The sequence below is a fragment of the Muscardinus avellanarius genome, assembly GCF_963383645.1.
Source record: "Muscardinus avellanarius genome assembly, chromosome: 8".
In the NCBI taxonomy this organism is placed as follows: domain Eukaryota; kingdom Metazoa; phylum Chordata; class Mammalia; order Rodentia; family Gliridae; genus Muscardinus; species Muscardinus avellanarius.
The window spans coordinates 80,445,636-80,464,736 of NC_137794.1; the positions used below are offsets into that span (position 1 = coordinate 80,445,636).

The 19,101-nt window shown below is 34.2% G+C and overlaps 1 protein-coding gene across 1 annotated transcript in view; it reads left to right on the plus strand.

Annotated features, from left to right (window-relative positions):
• RSPO3 (R-spondin 3) overlaps positions 1-19,101 on the plus strand; it is a gene marked incomplete at both ends in the record, with an annotated part of 80,584 nt that overhangs the window by 36,323 nt on the left and 25,160 nt on the right. The window contains one exon of the mRNA XM_080699957.1: positions 1,572-1,769. Coding sequence (XP_080556083.1) covers positions 1,572-1,769 — 198 coding nt within the window. The remainder of the gene's footprint in view (positions 1-1,571; positions 1,770-19,101) is intronic.

A 19,101-nucleotide genomic window follows, 5' to 3' on the forward strand; every position in this document is an offset into this window, starting at 1 on the left:
GAGAATGAATACTATTGAAAGTAATTCAGTAAAGCTCATTTAAGCTTACATAAACTTAAATTCACTTATTTAATCACTTTCACCTAACTGTGTTGCATTTAGGTACCTGAAATTGATTGAAAAAAACCTATGAAAAATATATTACAAATGAATTTAAATTTCTAAAACATTAACTTGTTTATCTTCTTTTTCATCTTTTTCCTTCTTACGTTTGTTTTGTCCAGGGGATTGACTCCAGGGCAGTTTACCACTGAGCTGCATCCCCCACCTTTTTATTTTTTATTTTGAGACAGTGTCTTTCTTAGTTTACTAGACTGGCCTCGAACTTGGGAACCTTCTGTTTCAGCTTCCAGAGTAGCTGGGATTTCAGGCATGTGCCATTGCACCTGGCTAGGTTATGTTTCTTGAGGTTATTTTCAGATATAACATTCTGTCCTAAAAAAAAAAGATTCATTAAATCAGAAGACTACAGAAGAGGTTTCTTAAAACTTGTTTTTGTGAAAAGAGAATTTTTGTATTATATGAAAAAGTTGCTGCTGGAAGTTGTTTCTGTTACTATTAAGTTGGGACATTTTATGGCCATAGATATAAGAATAGAGCTTGTCAGACTTTTTTTTTTTTTCATTAGAAGTGAGAAAACTGTTATACAACTTAGGAAAACCATTACTTAAGAGTATTACATGGAAAAAGGACACAAAGCTTCAAAAGAGTATTTTGAAAGGGTACATCAGTTTCTCCTAAGGATTACTCAGTCACGTTAATTCTAGAGGCAGGTGATCATCTGCTTCTAGAAAATTATGCCTATATTGTACATTTTAAAATTGACCCATAATTCAATAAAAACAGATGTTGCTATGCATGAACCATACCCAGTAATAAATGATAATATTTAAGTACCCAGCATCGTAGGAAATAAGAAAGACAGTGAATGTAGGCCAAAGACCTAGATTGATTTTCTGCTCAACCATTCTATTGCACAGAGGTTCTCAAAGGCTGTTTCCAAGATCTGCAAAGCAGTATCACCAGTAGTTAGAAAAACAAATTCACAGCCCCATGCCAGACAACTGAACCTAAATTTGAGGTGTGAGGTCCAGCATCCTGTGTTTCAGCAGGCCCTCCAGGTAATCCTAATGAGTGCAAGAGTTTGAAAATCAACTCTCTAGCAAATAATCACAATTTCTCTCAAATTCTGGTCAGGATTAATCAATAATTGTAGGGGTACTCTGGAAATTCTGGTAAGAATAAATCAATAATGGTAGGGTACTCTGAAAATATAAGACATTGATCATTTTTTATTAACTACATTAATGCCTGGGTTAATGAAACCTACAGAAAAAATAAATCTGGTGCAAGAATGAGTTGACCTAATAATATGAATACAAAAAAATTGAAAACATCCTATTTCTGCCTCTCCCATTCTCCTTGTTTTATATTTAAGCCATCTTGCACAACTGTGATCTTTAGAATGTATCCTTGGATTTGGGCAAGTATTGAGAGAAGCAAACCTTTTTGCTGTAAGTCATGACAATCTTTGTGAATTAGCTGAAATCGTTTCTACTGTCCTGTTTCAGTGCACTGTGAGGCCAGTGAATGGAGCCCTTGGAGTCCTTGTATGAAGAAAGGAAAAACATGTGGCTTCAAAAGAGGGACTGAAACACGGGTCCGAGAAATAATACAACATCCTTCAGCGAAGGGTAACCTGTGTCCCCCTACAAGTGAGACAAGAAAGTGTACAGTGCAAAGAAGGAAGTGTCAGAAAGGAGAACGAGGTATGATCATACTAACAAAATCTGCTAGTTTGGATCCTCCTAATTTGATGTATGTTTTACTTTATTTCCTAGGGAACATTTGGCAATATCATTTATGTCTAAAGTCCTAACATGAGTATCAAGCAAAGGGTATGTTGACTCTGAATTATAGAATATAGAATATACTTTTTTAAATAGAGCCTTTTTTTTCAGAACTTTACACTGCTATGGAAGTTTGTTAATTGAAGTTCGATGCATACGGCTATACTAAGAACATTTGGGGCATTATCTTTCCTCTTATCTACCTTCCTAGTGCCTGGAAATCTTTTGGGACGTCTCATTAACACAGATCTAATGACATTTGGTACAAGATCATGGCAAAGAGACACTACCATCAACTTACTCCTTTCCTCACTGCCTACAAATCAAAGTAGAGCAATTGAGTAGTAACTTTTTGTAGCCAAACATATATCTTTGGATACCAATTTTACATTTGTATTAAATGACCGTTATTTTTGAGAATAGTACAACCGTTAGCGATATTCTAATCCCAAGTTTATTTTTCACATTACAGTTGTTTTATACACTACATTATAGAATGTCTATGAGTCGATAATGTACACAACTACATTATAGAACCTATTAAATCAGTATTAATTGTGTCAGGATTTCTTTTGAAATCTTATGTGTGTCAAGGATAAAATAAATAATAGGCTGCTTTAGGGTAGATAAAGTCCATTTAGAAGAAACTGTAGTTCTTAATTTAAAATATCATTTCTCATCTTTCAGTACCACTTCCTACAAATATGTTTTATAACTTTAAAAAACTTTGGTAGTTATCTGGTGAGCCTATAAATGATCTTACTTAATTAATTGCCTCTTGAAAGGAGTTGGCTGGCTGTGGAGTTGAACTTCCTTAGCTTATTTCATTTATTCATTCAACATAGTTTTACTGAACTCTTAAGTTTATGGCCATAGCTTGTGCTTAAACTCTAGGGATTTACAACTAAATATAGTACTGACAGAGGGTATTATCTTTGAAAGTATACTTTCAAAGTGGAGGGTTAAGATAGTGAGACATACAATCACAATATTATATAAAAAGGGATTTTATAGATACATGATCTAAGTTCAGTGGGAGCACAGAAAATGACCCTGTGCACACGTGAACATCAGTTATACAAAAAAGAATTTGGATCACCTATGCTTTGCAAAATACTTTTCATCATACCAGAGGAATTGGTAATCATCAGAATGGATAAAATCTTTTGTTGCCATTATAATCAAGTATTAATGTGATAAATTCTCAAAGACATGGGTTAAAGAGTTCTTCAAATTTTTGTAAATGTATAAGAGGTTTTGATTAAAATTTAGTTTCAGGAATGAACACTGGCAAGTGAAAAAGGTTTTTCTGTCATTTGTAACCAATTAATTTTAAACATCTTCAATTTTAGAAGTTGGATTTGGAAGTCAAATATTTCATCACTCTGCTCCCATAACCGTACATTTACTTATGTTTACTAAATTTTCTTAAAATTTAATGACTTACAGGTGGTCTTTGCTCATATTTTCCTGCAAAGATTCTATAATACTATTCAGTATTTGGTATACTTTGCTTTTAAATTTTAAATGGGAAAGGCTTATCTAATAAAAAGTATGATACTAAGTAGATTTTCTTTTACTTAAGAATGCGGTCTTCTAATATATTTTGCTAGCACTTGACTTCAACACTGAAAATGTCAGTTCTTTAAACTAGCGTCTGATAAGATAAATAATGCCATAAGTTATTTGAAATAGTAACCTGTGACATAAGACTTGGCTTAAAATTTCTTTCTGATCTTCTCCCCACCCCCTCTGAGGATACAGTAACATTTTAAAAAGAACTATATACAATAAGAACTACTTAGGTGTTTTATTCTTTTTCAAACTTGATATTACATAGACTAACAAATGGGAAATGCGGATTACTTATAATTAAATTCTAGAACTATTTATACTGTTATTTATCTTCATTCTTCTATGCTATGTTTATACAGAAACTTTTTAAAATAGCCTAGAAACTTAGGGTAGGAAGAAAACTACTTCTTTCTTTATTCATTACTTCTCAAACCTAACAGGTTCCCTAATTTTTTGTTTTGTTTTATTATTATTATTTTTTGTGGTGCTGGGGATGGAACCTAGGGGCAGTCTACCTCCAAGCTACACCCCCAGCCCTATTTTTTATTCTTTATTTTCAAACATGGTCTCACTGAGTTGCAACGGACCTCACTAAGTAGCTGGGGCTGTCCACAAACCGTGATCTTCCCACCTCAGCCTCCCAAATGCTGGGATTACAAGCGTGTGCCACCATGCCTGGACCTAAGTTTTATTTATCAAATATTCTATAGAAACACAAGGAAACCAAATAAGTAATTTTGACTTCTGGCTATCCCAGTATATCAAGCATTACATCAAAACAAAAACTTTATCCAAGTCCTCATCTAATTTATACAATATAGAGATATAATATCTATATGTAATCGATTATATATAAAATATATTGCATACATGTAAAATATCTTAAACATTTAATCATTGTATTTAATTTATAATTTAAGTTGTAATAACCACAAATATACATAGAGGAAGACTATAAGGCCAAATAAAGTAGAAGATGTTAGTTTCTCTTTAATTTCTACATGAGCTAATATTTCTTTCTTTTCTTTCTTTGTTTTTTCTTTCTTTCTTTTTTTTTTTTTTTTTTTTTTTTTTTTTTTGGTGGTACTGGGGTTCCTGGAAACCCTTCTACCTCCAGGCTACACTCCCAGGCTTATTTTTATACTTTTTAATTTGGAAACAGGGTCTCTTAAACCAGCACAGCTGGCTTTGAACCTGCGCGATCCTCCTCTCTCCCCCTCCCAAGCTTGAGGATTACGAGCATGTGCCACCACGCCCTGTGCAATATTTCTTATTTTAATTAGGGTATTTATTAGAAACCTTTAAGTAATTTAGTGGTACTGGGGGTGGAACCCAGAGGCTTTCTACCTTCAGGCTATACTCCCAGAACTTTTTTTTTTTTTTTTTTTTTTTTTGGAAACAGGGTCTCACTAAGTTGCTGAAAGCCTCACTAAGTAGCTGAGGCTGGCTTCGAACAAATGCGATCCTCCTGTCTCAGCCTCCCAAACTCAGGGATTACAAGCGTGCACCACCACACCCGGCTACCTTTAAGTAATTTAAAAGATAGACATGATAAAATAATAAAGACATTATCCTACCATTGAATACATATTATTTGAATTGCTTCTAAATGCTAATAGAATTATAAAAATAAGATTATTTTAGTTTCATAACTTGTACATTTATATATGATAGAAGTAAAGGATGAGGTTTTTATTATAAAATTTAGCCTGAAAGTCCTGAATTTAAATGTACCTATGATCTCTGCCTAAGAAGTTAACAATAGACAGAGGCAGATAACTCATACTTGCAATAGGTATAAAGCATGTGTTCAGGATTTTTTCTGCTATATGGTAATTGCTAAAGACAGAGTCCCAAGGGAAGAATGATAAGATCCAGAAATGGCTTTTCAAAATGTACACAAAGAAGACGTTGAATAGAAAAAAGAAAAAAAAACAGTTTCTAGTAAGAGAATGGGTTATTCCAGGGATGAGATGCTTTTAATGTGTGTGTTGAAAGGACAGGTTGCAAAATTTTTTACACACACATTTGTGTTTACTACCATTTTTCTCATAGTGTTTTCACCATTGAAGTTTACCCTTATTTGTCTAAAAAGATATCTTTTAATTGACCTTAGCTTATTTGCTAACCTTAATTTTTTTTTTTTTTTTTTTTTTTTTTTTGGTGGTACTGGGGATCCTGGAAGCCCTTCTACCTCCGGGCTACACTCCCAGACCTATTTTTATATTTTTATTTGGAAACAGGGTCTCTTAAGCCAGCAAGGCTGGCTTCCATCCTGAGCAATCCTGTCTCCGCCTCCCAAGCGCGGGGATTACAAGCGTGCGCCACCACGCCCGGCATAACCTTAAAATTTTTATTACAATTGTTTCAAGTTTTTTATATCAACTGCATTATGTATTTTAAGTGTCAATACTATTAAATATATTTAAAAGATCATAAAGGGTAAAATATAGAGTAATACCATATTGGCATTTAAACAATTTGTTAAAACAGAAGTAAAGAGATAGAAAGTATGCTTTCAATGATTTTCGATTTGTAATTTTCGACTCTATTGACAGACTGCATGTAACCATCTCAGACAAAGGGAAATTAAACAGATTAGGGGTGTGTGTGTGTGTGTGTGTGTGTGTGTGTGTGTCCTCATTTGATGTAAAAGGGTATCAGTGTGTGATGGAAAAGAATCCATATATTTCTTGTTCATTAGAACACTTCTCTAATTTATTGAAGATAATTTCCTGAAGATGGTTTTTAGGGCAGTTCACAGGAATGGGAAAATTCACTCATGATTAATTCACAAAGAAGATTCTCGTTAATTATAGGTGGTGTGCAATAGGGAGAAGAGTCATGGTTAAAATGCAGTAAGAGTCAACCTTTTTGGTATAAAGATTAGCTGGTATCCTTTCCATCTGGGAAGTAGAAAAGGATTATATTAAGAAATAACTTAATAAAATGTTCAGAGATACTCCAGGGAAGTATAAGTAAGGAAATTATTGTATTATTTGAATATAGTGTAGGTTGCCTTACATGCTTTATCAAAATTAATATATTAAGAAGGGCTAAATGAGTTATGTGTGCATGTATGCCTCTATCATGTACTCCATTAAGGTGTATTATTATAATGAACCAATGCAAAAAAGAAAAAAAAAGAATCTACTAGATATTACATAGAAGAAAAATCTTACATGTTAACTTTTAAATTATCATTAACCATGCCCTCTAACACCAATAGTATAAATATGTGTTCTATTTATTATGAACACTATATGTTAAATTACAGCAAGGTCAAATTTTTAAAATCTAGCAAAAAACATACCTTGAGTCTGTTTTGTTCCTAATTTGCTCCTTTCTTTTTTATCCTTTAGTTTATTTCTTAAATCTTTATAACTATTCCAGTGACTTAGTTGCATTTTGTATAGGGATTATTTATATTAAATAGTAATTTAAAACAGGTTATTTCCAGATATTTCCAGGATAATCAAGAACCAAATAGATGGATTTATTAGCCCAAAACTGTCCCCATTTCGATCACATAGAAGGCCAGCCAGTCTAACGATACTCATCCTGTTTAAACAGTGAAGGATGGGGGCTTTCTGCTCTTTCTCTAAACCTATTAGTATACTAAGCCTTTGACATAGATTAGAGAAATGTCAACTAAGTACAGAGCTGAAATAATAATGGTACTAGAGACTGTGGTTCTTCACTACATTATTATCATCTGCTGATAGTACCAAGAATGAGAAAATCTTGTGTAAACTCAACAATCTTTTTGATCTATTTATTGGACTTATTCAATCCCTACCCAAATGGGTTGCTTATGTGGATTTGAGGGAGGACCACTTGCCACCAATAAAATCCTGCATATCATAGGAAGCCTTGGTAATATGGACAAAATGCTGGAACAGAGAAGAAAATTTTGCTTCTCAATATAAAGGTAACAATCAGGTGTCCGGAAATTTAATATTAATTTAAAATATTCCAGTGCCAAACAAAATATTCAACTATGCTTAAAAACTCAAAAAAGGCAATACATTGCAGTAAGCCACAACCATCATGCTCAGAAATATTCCTTATTTTCTTAGGCAAATTATTTCCTTTTTGGTGGGGGTGAGATTACTTGAGATTGAATCCAGGGGCAAAGCCTCCAAGCTAGATCTCTTGCCCTTTTTGTTTTATTTTATTTTATTTTATTTTGAAACATTATCTCAGTTAAGTTGCGGACGCTCTCTAAATTGCTAAGGCTGGACTCAACTGCAATTCTTTATCTTAGCCTCTCAAGTACTGGGAACTATGAGATCTAATTCCTGTGTTTTGGGCCTCTCACTTCCTTCATTTCCCTTCCTGCCATCTTTCCCAATATGAGTTACTATTCAGCTCCCATCTATGAGATCGACTCTATGCAACTGCATTTTTTGGTCACAAATGGTTAGATATTAACAGTTTCATACTGTTCAACATAATATTTTAGAATTTCATCTTTGAAATTTTTCAAATATAAAAAACAGACCTAGAATGTGGTTGTTACAGATCAAAAGATTACAATTTGTGTGTGCTACAACCTTTTTTTTAAATTAAATGCAGTTTTTGAGGTACTGGGGCTTGAACTCAGAGGCATTCTACCTCCAAGCTATACCCCCAGCCCTATTTTTTATCCTTTATTTTGAAACAGGGTCTCACTAAGTGACAGAGTGCCTCACTAAGTAGTTGAGGCTGGCTATAAACCTGTGATCCTCCTGTCTCAGCCTCCCAGGTACTGGGATTCCAGTCATGCACCACCATGCCTGGCTTTTATTTTTATTTTTTATAATACGTTTTTATTGGTGCATTATAATCTCACATCATAATGTAAATCATGTTGACAGTGACACAATGACATACATGCACAACCTATTTTAAATGTTAAGTTTTTTATATATTTTTATTTATTTCTACCCAGGCTTTACTCCCAGACCTATTTTATATTTTATATTTGGAAACAGGGTCTCTTAAACCAGCGCGGCTGGCTTAGAACCTGCGTGATCCTCCTGTCTCAGCCTCCCAAGCCCGGGGATTACAAGCATGCGGCACCACACCCGGCTAAATGTTAGTTTTTAATAATAGAACAAGTGTCTTTGAAAGAATGAAGATGCTACTAATCTCTAAATATCTCCAGAAAAACACTTTCCACCTTCAAATTCTTGTCAGGCATGTTCACATATGGCTCATTCCTTGTTTTATTTGCCCCTCACCTTAGTATTACATAACTCTTACTTCTTTTTGTTCCCTTCCTATCAACTCCAATTTAATCATTTAAATATCAAGTCAGTTTGCTGGCTCAGTGAATATGTGTCAAAATCTAATATCCACAAAGATTAAAAAAATATATAACCTCAGTGATGGGTCCCAGCCTCTCATAGCTTTCTCTGACATTGACATGTCAATGGCAGAATCTTTGTGAAGATTCTCTATTGCCCAGAGTTGGAGACAAAACCAAAATATGTACCTTTGACCCTCTCCCATGTTACGATGAAAATAAAAGGACTGCAGCCAGCACCTAAATGGACGTGAAAAAAGAATGAAATTGCAGGTATTAGGTTTCTTGTCTTTTATACAATATACAATCCTGTTGTATATTCTTAAACTTCTCGGTGTTAAAATAATAAGCTCTACAGAAAACAAGAAACAATTTATTTCATGCCTTATGATACTAGCTATAATTTTTAAAATCTCAACCAGCAGTTATTACCTCTGTATAATTAAGTTTATATCATTCCATTTTGTAGGTTCACTAAGATTTGAGAGATATTAATGGTGGTCAAAATGCTTTATTAATGGTGAGAAATAGTTGCTACTATTATTCATACAGTCCCTTTCTTGCTATGATGGTAGAAAAGTTATTTGTAGGCTTCTCTATGGTATTGACATATCTCTGCAAAAATGCTTGTAAGTAGTGAGCTTTGCAAATGCCTATATACTTTATCTATATCTACTATCTCTCTCTCTTTCTCTCTGTGATATTTATAAATATCTAATGCTTTCTATATTTTATGTCTTTAACATAACATATACTGGTCAGGTTATTGAACAGAACACTAGTTGTGCTCTACAAAGCACTCTTCAGCCCATAAACAAATCATCATCTTGCCAATGTTAAGATACTGTGCATGAGGGCTGTTTTCATTGGCTTTTGCTGTGTAACAAATAACCTTGAGACAGAGGCTTAAAACAACAACCATTTATTTAACAATCTGGCTGGGCAATTTTTGTTGATGTCCACTGGGCAATTCTGATTTCAGTGGGGTCCCTTCACATAGTTGGATGGCTGAGAACTGAAAAAACTGGACCAGATTTCTATCATTATCAATATGGTGAGGGAATCGGCAGGGTTTCAACTCAGGGAACAGAAGTGGTTCTTATTGAGACTTTTCTTAGAACTGCCATATTTTTTTTTCTTTTACAACTTTTTGTAGCTCATGCTATTCACAAAACTAGTCCTGATTCAAGAGATAAATAATAGGTTGCTATTGTGAATTGTGCAGCTATAAACATAGATATGTATGTTTCACTATAGTATTCTATCCAACCTAAATATTCATCAATAGATGAATAGATGAAGAAAATGTTGTATATATACACAATGTTATTTTACTCAGGCATCAAAAGAACACAATTATGTCATTTACAGGAAAATGGATGGAATTAGAGAATATTATGCTAAACAAAACCAGCCAGTCTCTAAAAGTCAGTAATTGTATGTTTTCTCTTATAGGTCAAAGCTAGTGAGAGAGACCAGTAGAATAGTGGAAAGGGGATGGAGAAGGGAAGTGATTAGGGGAAAAATGAAGCTTGAGAAAGAAAACAGTTCAAATAATGCTATGTACATATACGAAGATTTCACTACCAATCTCACTAACATGTATGGGGGGTCCAGAGGAAAACAAATCAAATGCTGTGTGTATATATGTATCGCTTTCAAACAAACCAGCATGTAAAATGCACTAATGAAAGTATATTTAAAAATGAAAAAGAAATAGGCTGCACCTTTGGGCAGAAGAAGCCTCAAAATTACTTTGTAAGGTGCTCTACATGCTCATGGAGTAGGGGAGAATTGCAAACATTTTTGTAATCAATATTCCAGAAAGTTTTCCTCTTACTTGCAGTTAGATGAATGTGATTGTTTAATCCTTCAACAGCCTCTTATTGTCTGAGTTACAAAGTGAGGCCAAGATACATTCATATACTCAACAACAATTTTTAAGGTACTAGATGTATGCTAGGCACTCTAAGGTAATGAGGAAGTAGCAATGAACAAAAAAACAAAATTCCTTTCCTCATGGGTCTTATATTCTAGAGGTTAATATTATGGTTTATATTATTACACAAAATAATGGCCACTAATGATCAACTCGTAGCAAATACCTATATTGACAATTTTCATCTTCAGATTAGTAACACCAGTAGCTGCAGTCTTCAATACTAACACATTTTGCTAACACATTTATAGACATTTGTATATGTTGGCAGAAATAAAATGTTTCTGCCTATGTTTTGTTTTGGTCTCAAGACAAATATATGCATTTTTCCAGTGACCACCATGCTGATGTGCTACTACATGTTTGTAAGATGGCTAAGTAGGGTTAAAGGTACAGCTTGTGGCTGTGGAACAGAGCTGAGTTAACAGGGCCTTTGGAGAAATGACCCCAAGGCCTTGGCTACATTCACAGCCTGTTCTGGCCAACAGAAATCCCTGCCAATTAGGAGGGTTCCCTGGAGAGAGACTCCGGAGAGCATCAGCATAAATTTAAATTCTGGACCCCCAAATATGGTTTCCAAAAGGGCTTTCTAGCCCTTTGCTAATTACAAAGTAAACATTTCTCAGCAAAAAGACACTTCCTCCTTTCATTCTCCTGTCCTCCTTCCCACATCCCTAACACAATCACTTCTTGAAACTGCTGGTGTTGCTGAAACTTCTTTGGCACAGGAGAGACCCACATTTTGAAGACACAAAAGAATTATTCTTATCTCTACTTATCTATTCAATCAACTTCATAGAAAGCGTTACAGGTTAACTTTGTAGGCACTCTATAGTCTGACAAAGGACCGAATACATTGTTCTTAGGCCTCCCAAGAGGTGTGACCAAGCAAATACAACCCAGTTACAAGTGCCCAATATCATTGGGTCTATCCCTTCTTTCTCTTTGTTTATTGGTCTCTTATTTCCGCTGCATAGTCTTTCTCCATTTAGAGAAAATCTGGGTCTGAGTAGTCCTAGTCTACATCCACACTGCCATCAATGTAAAATAACAGCATTCTCTCTCTCTCTCTTTCAAAGTTCATTAATCCACCTACTTGAGAAGATTGTAATTGACCCTCCTTAGGTCAAATGCTTATTTACCACTTGAATCAATCTCTGTAGAGGTAACTTAGTACAGTAATTGGTTTACCTAGGTCACATGCCTGTAACTAAAGCCAGGGACAGATAGGCTATTGTGAGTGATGGTTCTGATCAGAAATAAGGACATAAGTACAAACAAAGAAACTAAAATTTTACCTCATATATGCTTTCTACACTATAATCTCTGTCCAATGTTAATTACTGAAAAATAATTTAAGCGCACACAATAGTATCCCAAGTGTTTTCAATCTAATTCAGACTAGACATGCAAGTCCAACATAATGATAATAACATTTTCATTCAACTAATTTTCTAGTTTCTCTGGATTTTTTAGAAACATTTTTATAGGCACAAACTGGCTTTAACTGAATGTAAAAATAATTCATTATTTCCATGAATTGTTTCTGGGGCTGATTTGTGCAGCCTTTAAGTCATGTCCAGCTCCATTTCTAACTACTGAGTGTTCCGTGTGAAATGCACCAGTGTGGATAATGAACTTTCACTTGATTATGCACTAGGCCACTGGAACTTTAAGACTGACTCAATCCTAATTACTGAACTCTCGTGTTTATATTATACATAGACCAAAAGGTCATAACTCTGGCCTCTGTGAGCCCAGGCTGCCATCATTGAAAAATATGCCTTATAAAGAGTTTTGTTTATTTGTTTCTACTAGAAGAGCCTGTTTTTTCTCTTTTTTTTCCTCAAGAATCATATTTAAGAGTTTCTTGTCAAAGTCCAATTATATTTTATATGTCAAGACAAACATGGATATTTTAAAATAAGATACTCCTTTTACATAAACTCTAGTATCTGGAGAAACAATAATACTTTTTGCTATCTTGAATAATATCACATCTTATGCAAGGAAATAATGCACTAAATTCATACTTGGGAAGTATGGGTAATTGCTAATTCCGAAAATAAAGCAGATACAGAAAATATGTGCCAACTTAGGGTTAGCAGTTATTGTCTAACTTAACCTATGAGCAAAAAGTGTTGTCCTAGTTGGCACAAATAAGTGTGTGTGTGTGTGTGTGTGTGTGTGTGTGTGTGTGTGTGTGTTTCGGTGCTGAGGATAGAACCCAGGGGCCTTCTACCTCTGGGCTACACTCCCAGACCTATTTTATATTTTATTTGGAAAAAAAGTCTCACTAAATAGCTGAGGCTGCCTTTGAACCTGCCCAATCCTCCTGTCTCAGCCTCCCATGTACTGGGATTACAAGCATGTGCCACCACGCCCAGCTTAACATTTTTTCATAGTGAAATTAGTAAAATTCTTACTAGATTACTATTTTATGTAATAAGTATATATTATAGTGAAATATTCCTCAGAATAATAAGTACACATTGTAAACATCTGATATACATCTCTGATAAATATCTGATATCCGTTCTCTGACAAACACCAGAAATCAGAGATTTTGGTTTATTTAAATTTTGCCTTGTTTCAGCAGCTAAGATACTATTTACTAAAATATTTTATGAGAAACCCTGTCATGAATTCATCATTTGTATTATTTGTCAAATTTTATTTTGAAATGTTTAAGAGAAGGGTGATTTAGTATTTAACTTTGCTCCCTTGGCCCTAGGGCTTCCTACCATATTATATTCCATCAGTGTCTCTCCTCTTCTCATCCTCCCATCTGTGCTCATTTCTTCAATTTTAAATAAAAATCATTTGCTCACTGAACAACTATTTCTTCTCATATGCTCAATCTTCAAAAAAATAAAATTTAATATTCACAAGATCAGCCTAAAAAACACACAAAAAATACAGAAGTGGTATCTAAACCAGAACCATCTCAAATCAACTATGGTTTTGTTGTTTTATTTGTCTCATTGTTTTGTTATCACAAAAGCTTTACTTATTAATATTGGTAATGGTATATGTACTTTTGTAAAAACTCAAAAAATTAGAGGATAAAAAAATAAAAAAATAATAATCTCACTCTGCCTTGGTCTAGTCCCATCCCCTAAAAAAAGCTATGTAAAATTGTATTTCCATATTATTCTTCTGCCCATAAGAATATACAAATATAAAACAATTTCATAGTGACTTAATATTTTATTTTATTTTTTTGTGGTACTGGGCATGGAACCCAGGGGCCTTCTACCTCCAGGCTATACTCCCAGACCTATTTAATATTTTATTTGGAAACAGGGTCTCTTAAGCCAGCTGAGGTTGGCTTCAAACCTGCACAATCCTCCTGTCTCAGCCTCCCAAGCGTGGGGATTACAAGCATGCGCCACCATGCCCGGCAATATTTTATTTTAAAAGTGAATTTGGTTTATTCTTTTTATGTCTATAAAGAAAAGAAATTGTGCATCCTAATACTTCAATTGGGAGTGTATGTGTCACTTCTTAATCTACATATCATGGACAGCTTTCCAATTCATCCTTTTAGAAGCAGCAAGATGTTACATTCTATGAATAACATATAATTTATTCAACTATTCTGCTATTGATGGACAATAAACTTGCTTCTGGTTTTTTCTGTTATTACTACAGCAAAAATCTTTTTCAGGTCAATGAACTGATACATTTAGTTTCTATCAGAAGTAATGGAGGCAATACATCATAATATAATATTGTATTTAGTATTATCACAGTATTTAAAACACAGACTTTGAGCCAGGCTTGGTGGTGCAGGCTTGTAATTATGTGCTCAAAATGGTGTGATTTGCTAATAGTATAATTTACACTAGTGTAACAGGCACACTAGTGTATATTGCTTGTGTGCACTTATGATGATCCACATATACATATAAGGAATATACATCTTGCCCATATCTTTCATAAATTCACTTCTACCTTTGGTGCTATAATTAAAAACCCTCATATTAGAACTAATTAATTATATTTTAGATTTTCTCTTCTTGAATAGTAGAAGTAATATATGAGAGATCAGAATAAGTTAAAAGGTACCTTAGAGATGTGTTGCTCTTTTTTTCATAACAAAAAACACTGAAGAGTGACTTTGCTTAAATGATCTTATAACAAGACTAGTAATGATAGAGAAAAAAGAATCCTAGTGCATTACAGTTTCTACTATATCATGCTGCCTTATGGACAAAGAATTCTGTGTAATATTATTTCCACGAACTATGTTGTTGTTGTTCATTCAATGTGCAGAGAAACCCAGTTATTTAATAGTTGATCACTCTACGCATTTGCCTCTTTCTCCTTTTTTCAATCAATTCTTATCAGCCCTATTTTTAATTTTAACTAGCACTATGACTAAGTTGCACTTACCCTTTATATATCCTACTTTCCTCATCTGTAAAACAGTAACAGTAACCACCCACCCCACATGGTAGTGAGGAGTGACAAGTGTGCGTGACAAGCGAAGAGTGATGTAATTGTGTATTTATTGGGTACATTATGAGGATTTTATATATATTCTACATATATATGATCAACCTTATTTTTAGACAGCAAAGGGAGCCACCTCCTTGCACTCCTTCCACTACTAAAATGAAAAATTCTCCCTCCAATGAAATGATCTTCTAACAGTTTGTTCGTCAGTTCCTACTACCGGGGGTGGCTTGGGGCCAGGTATTCTGGAAAGTAGATCTGAAAATTAAGCTAAGAGAATTCTCCTTGGACAGGTGGTCTGGAGAGGGGTACTAAACAGATGGGAATGATAACAACAAAAAATAATAATCAGAAGGCAAGTAGTAGGTATCTTATAGGATTAAGAAGAGCCTTTTATTTAAAAAAATTATGGGTGCGCTGTTATTGTACAAAATGATTAGATTCATAGTGATACATTTATATATGCACATAGCATAATTTGGTCTGTTTTACTCTCCATACGTAAGAGGAGCCTGCGTGCGTGCGTGCGTGTGTGTGTGCATGTGTTGTACTGGAGATTGAATCCAGGGGTGTTCTACCTCAGAGCTATACCTCGGGACTATACCCCCAGGCCTTTTTATATTTTTGGTTTTGAACCAGGGTTTTGCTAGGTTCCTGAGAGTCTAGTAATGCGACTGAGGCTACCCTCAACCCTACAATCCTCAGCCTCCAAGTACTGGGATTACAGGTGCCACCACGGCCAGCTAAGAGGAGCCTTTTAATGGACATTTTACTGTTCTGCTCCTGGTAATAGATTGCTTGGTTATAAGCATATTCATACAAAGTGATATTTTAAAAATTAATTTAAAAATGGGTTTATTTTATTGGCACATTATAGTCTCACATCATAATGTAGATCATGTCGACAATGGCATACATTCACAAATTATGCTAAGTGAAATAAGCTAGTCACAAAAAGAAAATATAGTATGATTCCACTTATATGAGGTACCAAGTACCTCAAGGTAGCAAATTCATGAAATAGGAAGTAGAGTGGTAGATGGCAGGAAGAGCGTTTCAGTGTGACAAGATGAAGAGCTCTGAAAATGGATGGTGGTGGTAGTTACATAGCAAGTGAATGTGTTTGTGTTTGCAATGCCACTAAACTGTACACTTAGAAATGGTTTAGACTCTTGTGTGTATTTTACCCCAATTTAAAAAAAAAGAGAGAGACAAAATAAGTTCCAATCTACCAATAGCTTTGTGCTGGAGAACTCTATTTGAAACCCACTGGACAATGTGATTTTCAAAATCTTTTATGTTTTTATTTATGATAAGATCTAAATTTAACACTCCTATGTACTTTCTGCTACATAAAAACATGGTATTTTTCTTACGAAAATTAAATCTTGGGAAGGGAAAATGTGTCAGTGTGCTTTCTGAGCATCCTATACGTGTTATTTCAGAGGTCTTAGAGTCTAATATTCTATCACTATCAGATCTTAGAGGGTGGCAGGAAATAGCCTTGAAAACTAGCTTTTATGATATACTAATATACTAGGCTTTGCATTTGTTTTTTCATTTTGTGTTCATTTATACAAGCTTATGCAAATAGCCCTTCCATGTTTGTCATCTAAAGGAGTAAAACCATAGAATCCAGAGATAAAATTTTGTGACATTCCTAATACATATGTTGATACACAACCTTATTTTGCAGGAATGTTTGAGGTTTGGCACTGTATCATTTTGAACACCTCCTGTTATTTGTTCCAGGTGATTTCCTGGCAAAATGCTCTTTTCAGGATTTCCATCATTTGTTCCTCCTTTTTTTGATTGCTAAATACATAATCTAAAACATTAGGTTGCAAACTGGCCTTAAATTGGCTAGGACCTTAGGAAACTATTCTGAACACTTTTTATATAAACTCTAAGGAGGTCAAATTTTAGAAAGATCTCAGCTGCTGGACTTGGATCCCATGAGCCACTAACCATTTATAATTAATATTAGTAAGTGGTAGATGACAAATGTTTATTGCTTAACTAAAACTGTGTGTGCAATACTAAATATTTCATAAAGTTAGTTTGGTACCAAAGGAATATATATATATATATATATATATATATATATATATATATATATAAATATTAAAAGAATAAACTAGCAGCATATGGTCCAGAATCCTCTAACTTCAAACATAAAACTTTCTACAGGAAACAATTTTTATTTTATCATATTCAGCAATGGATGGCTAAAAAACTCTAATACCTTAAACTAAAAGTGCCTGTTTTATATGCCTACATTTCTCTAGAAAAGAAGCTAATAAAACATTTTATATGCAGATATGTGTGTATGTGTGTGTATATGCAGATATGCATGTACGTGTATGTATACGCAATAACACATTCATGAAAATAGCATTCACACAGACACACACACACACACACACACACACACACACACATACACACTTACTGACCTCAAAGTTTGAAACAAAATTGTTTAAGATATACAGTTTGCTGGGTATGGTGGCACACGCTTGTAATCCCCGCACTTGGGAGGCGGAGACAGGAGGATCGCGCAGGTTCAAAGCCAGTCACACTGGCTTGAGACCCTGTTTCCAAATTTAAAAAAAGTATAAAATAGGTCTGAGAGTGTAGCCTGGAGGTAGAAAGGTTTCCAGGAACCCCAGTACCTCCAAAAAAAAAAACTAAGATAAACAATTTTTATGACCAAAATTTTCAAAAACAATACATCAATTCTGAGTAAATTTAAATACTGATGTTACATTGAGTCTTAATAATAAAACATTCGACAGGAATGCATTTACCTCTGGACAATATACAGTTACAATACATCAGTTTGTTTATCTGGTTATATAACTCTGGGAACATGATAAGGTGCTTAAAATAGTAATGAAACCTCCAGCTATATAAGAGAAATAAAATGGACTTTATTCTCAGAACATGGACTCGAAAACATCTTACAAAAAAACCACAAAAAAGAAGAAAGTAATGTGCTTGGGTTATGTGCCTTTATGCAACTTAGATCTATTATAACTTACATCCATTAACTGTAACTACCTCTCCTAACATAGGTTCTTTCCAATTGGGCTGTGATTTAATAATATTATTTATTTAAACCTTGACAGTTTTACATAATTACCTTATTTAGTCCTTTAAATATTTCAGGAATGTATGTATTTTGTTACCAACTTCATTTTGACAGATGAGGATACAAAGCTTTAAGTGTAAGTAGTAAAAACACAAAAGTTGTGGAAACATGATTCACATCCAGACCAGACTCCAAGTCAAGTAAGATTTCAAGTAAATGAGGATAAAGATCACCCAAAACTACCTCAAGAGTGTCAGCTGATGAGTGAGTCAGAGCCATGATTAGAACCTGGGTCTTTTGACTGTTATCTAACATCTTTTCACTCTGTCTCCTGCCATACGTTGCCACGTGGTCAAGATGACCATTTTTCCCCCCTGTTTTCCCTTTTCTAATTATACCTACACATGAGACTTGGCTTTAGCCATTATTTCTTATTGCTGTCATTGTTGCTACTGCTGATAAAATTGAAAACATTCTATTCCTACCACTGAATCTGCTTAGTCTTTCTGTTTTACAACTGCTCTGTTGTTCAAAGAACAAACTTGAACTTAAAAAAATTGGCGAATGATTCCCCTTTTGCTTCAAATTGCACTGATGTTTAAAAGCCAAATAGTTTCATAAAAATTGCCAACATCATAGTCAAATGCAGTAAGTGGTTATGTTAGCAGTATCGTGTTGTCTAAACAGAGACACTGTCGGTCAATAAAGTCAGTGACCTTCAGCCTCTAAGTGCTTTGTGTACTTTTCACAGGGCTATGTTTAAATATGAAGCCTAATAAAGATCCTCATTTGGCTTTTTAAAAGATTAGTAAGGTTAATACTGCATCCAGCTACTATCAAATAACACTAAAGACAAAGTAAAACTAAGAATGTGTTTCAAAAGTTTGGATTTTCT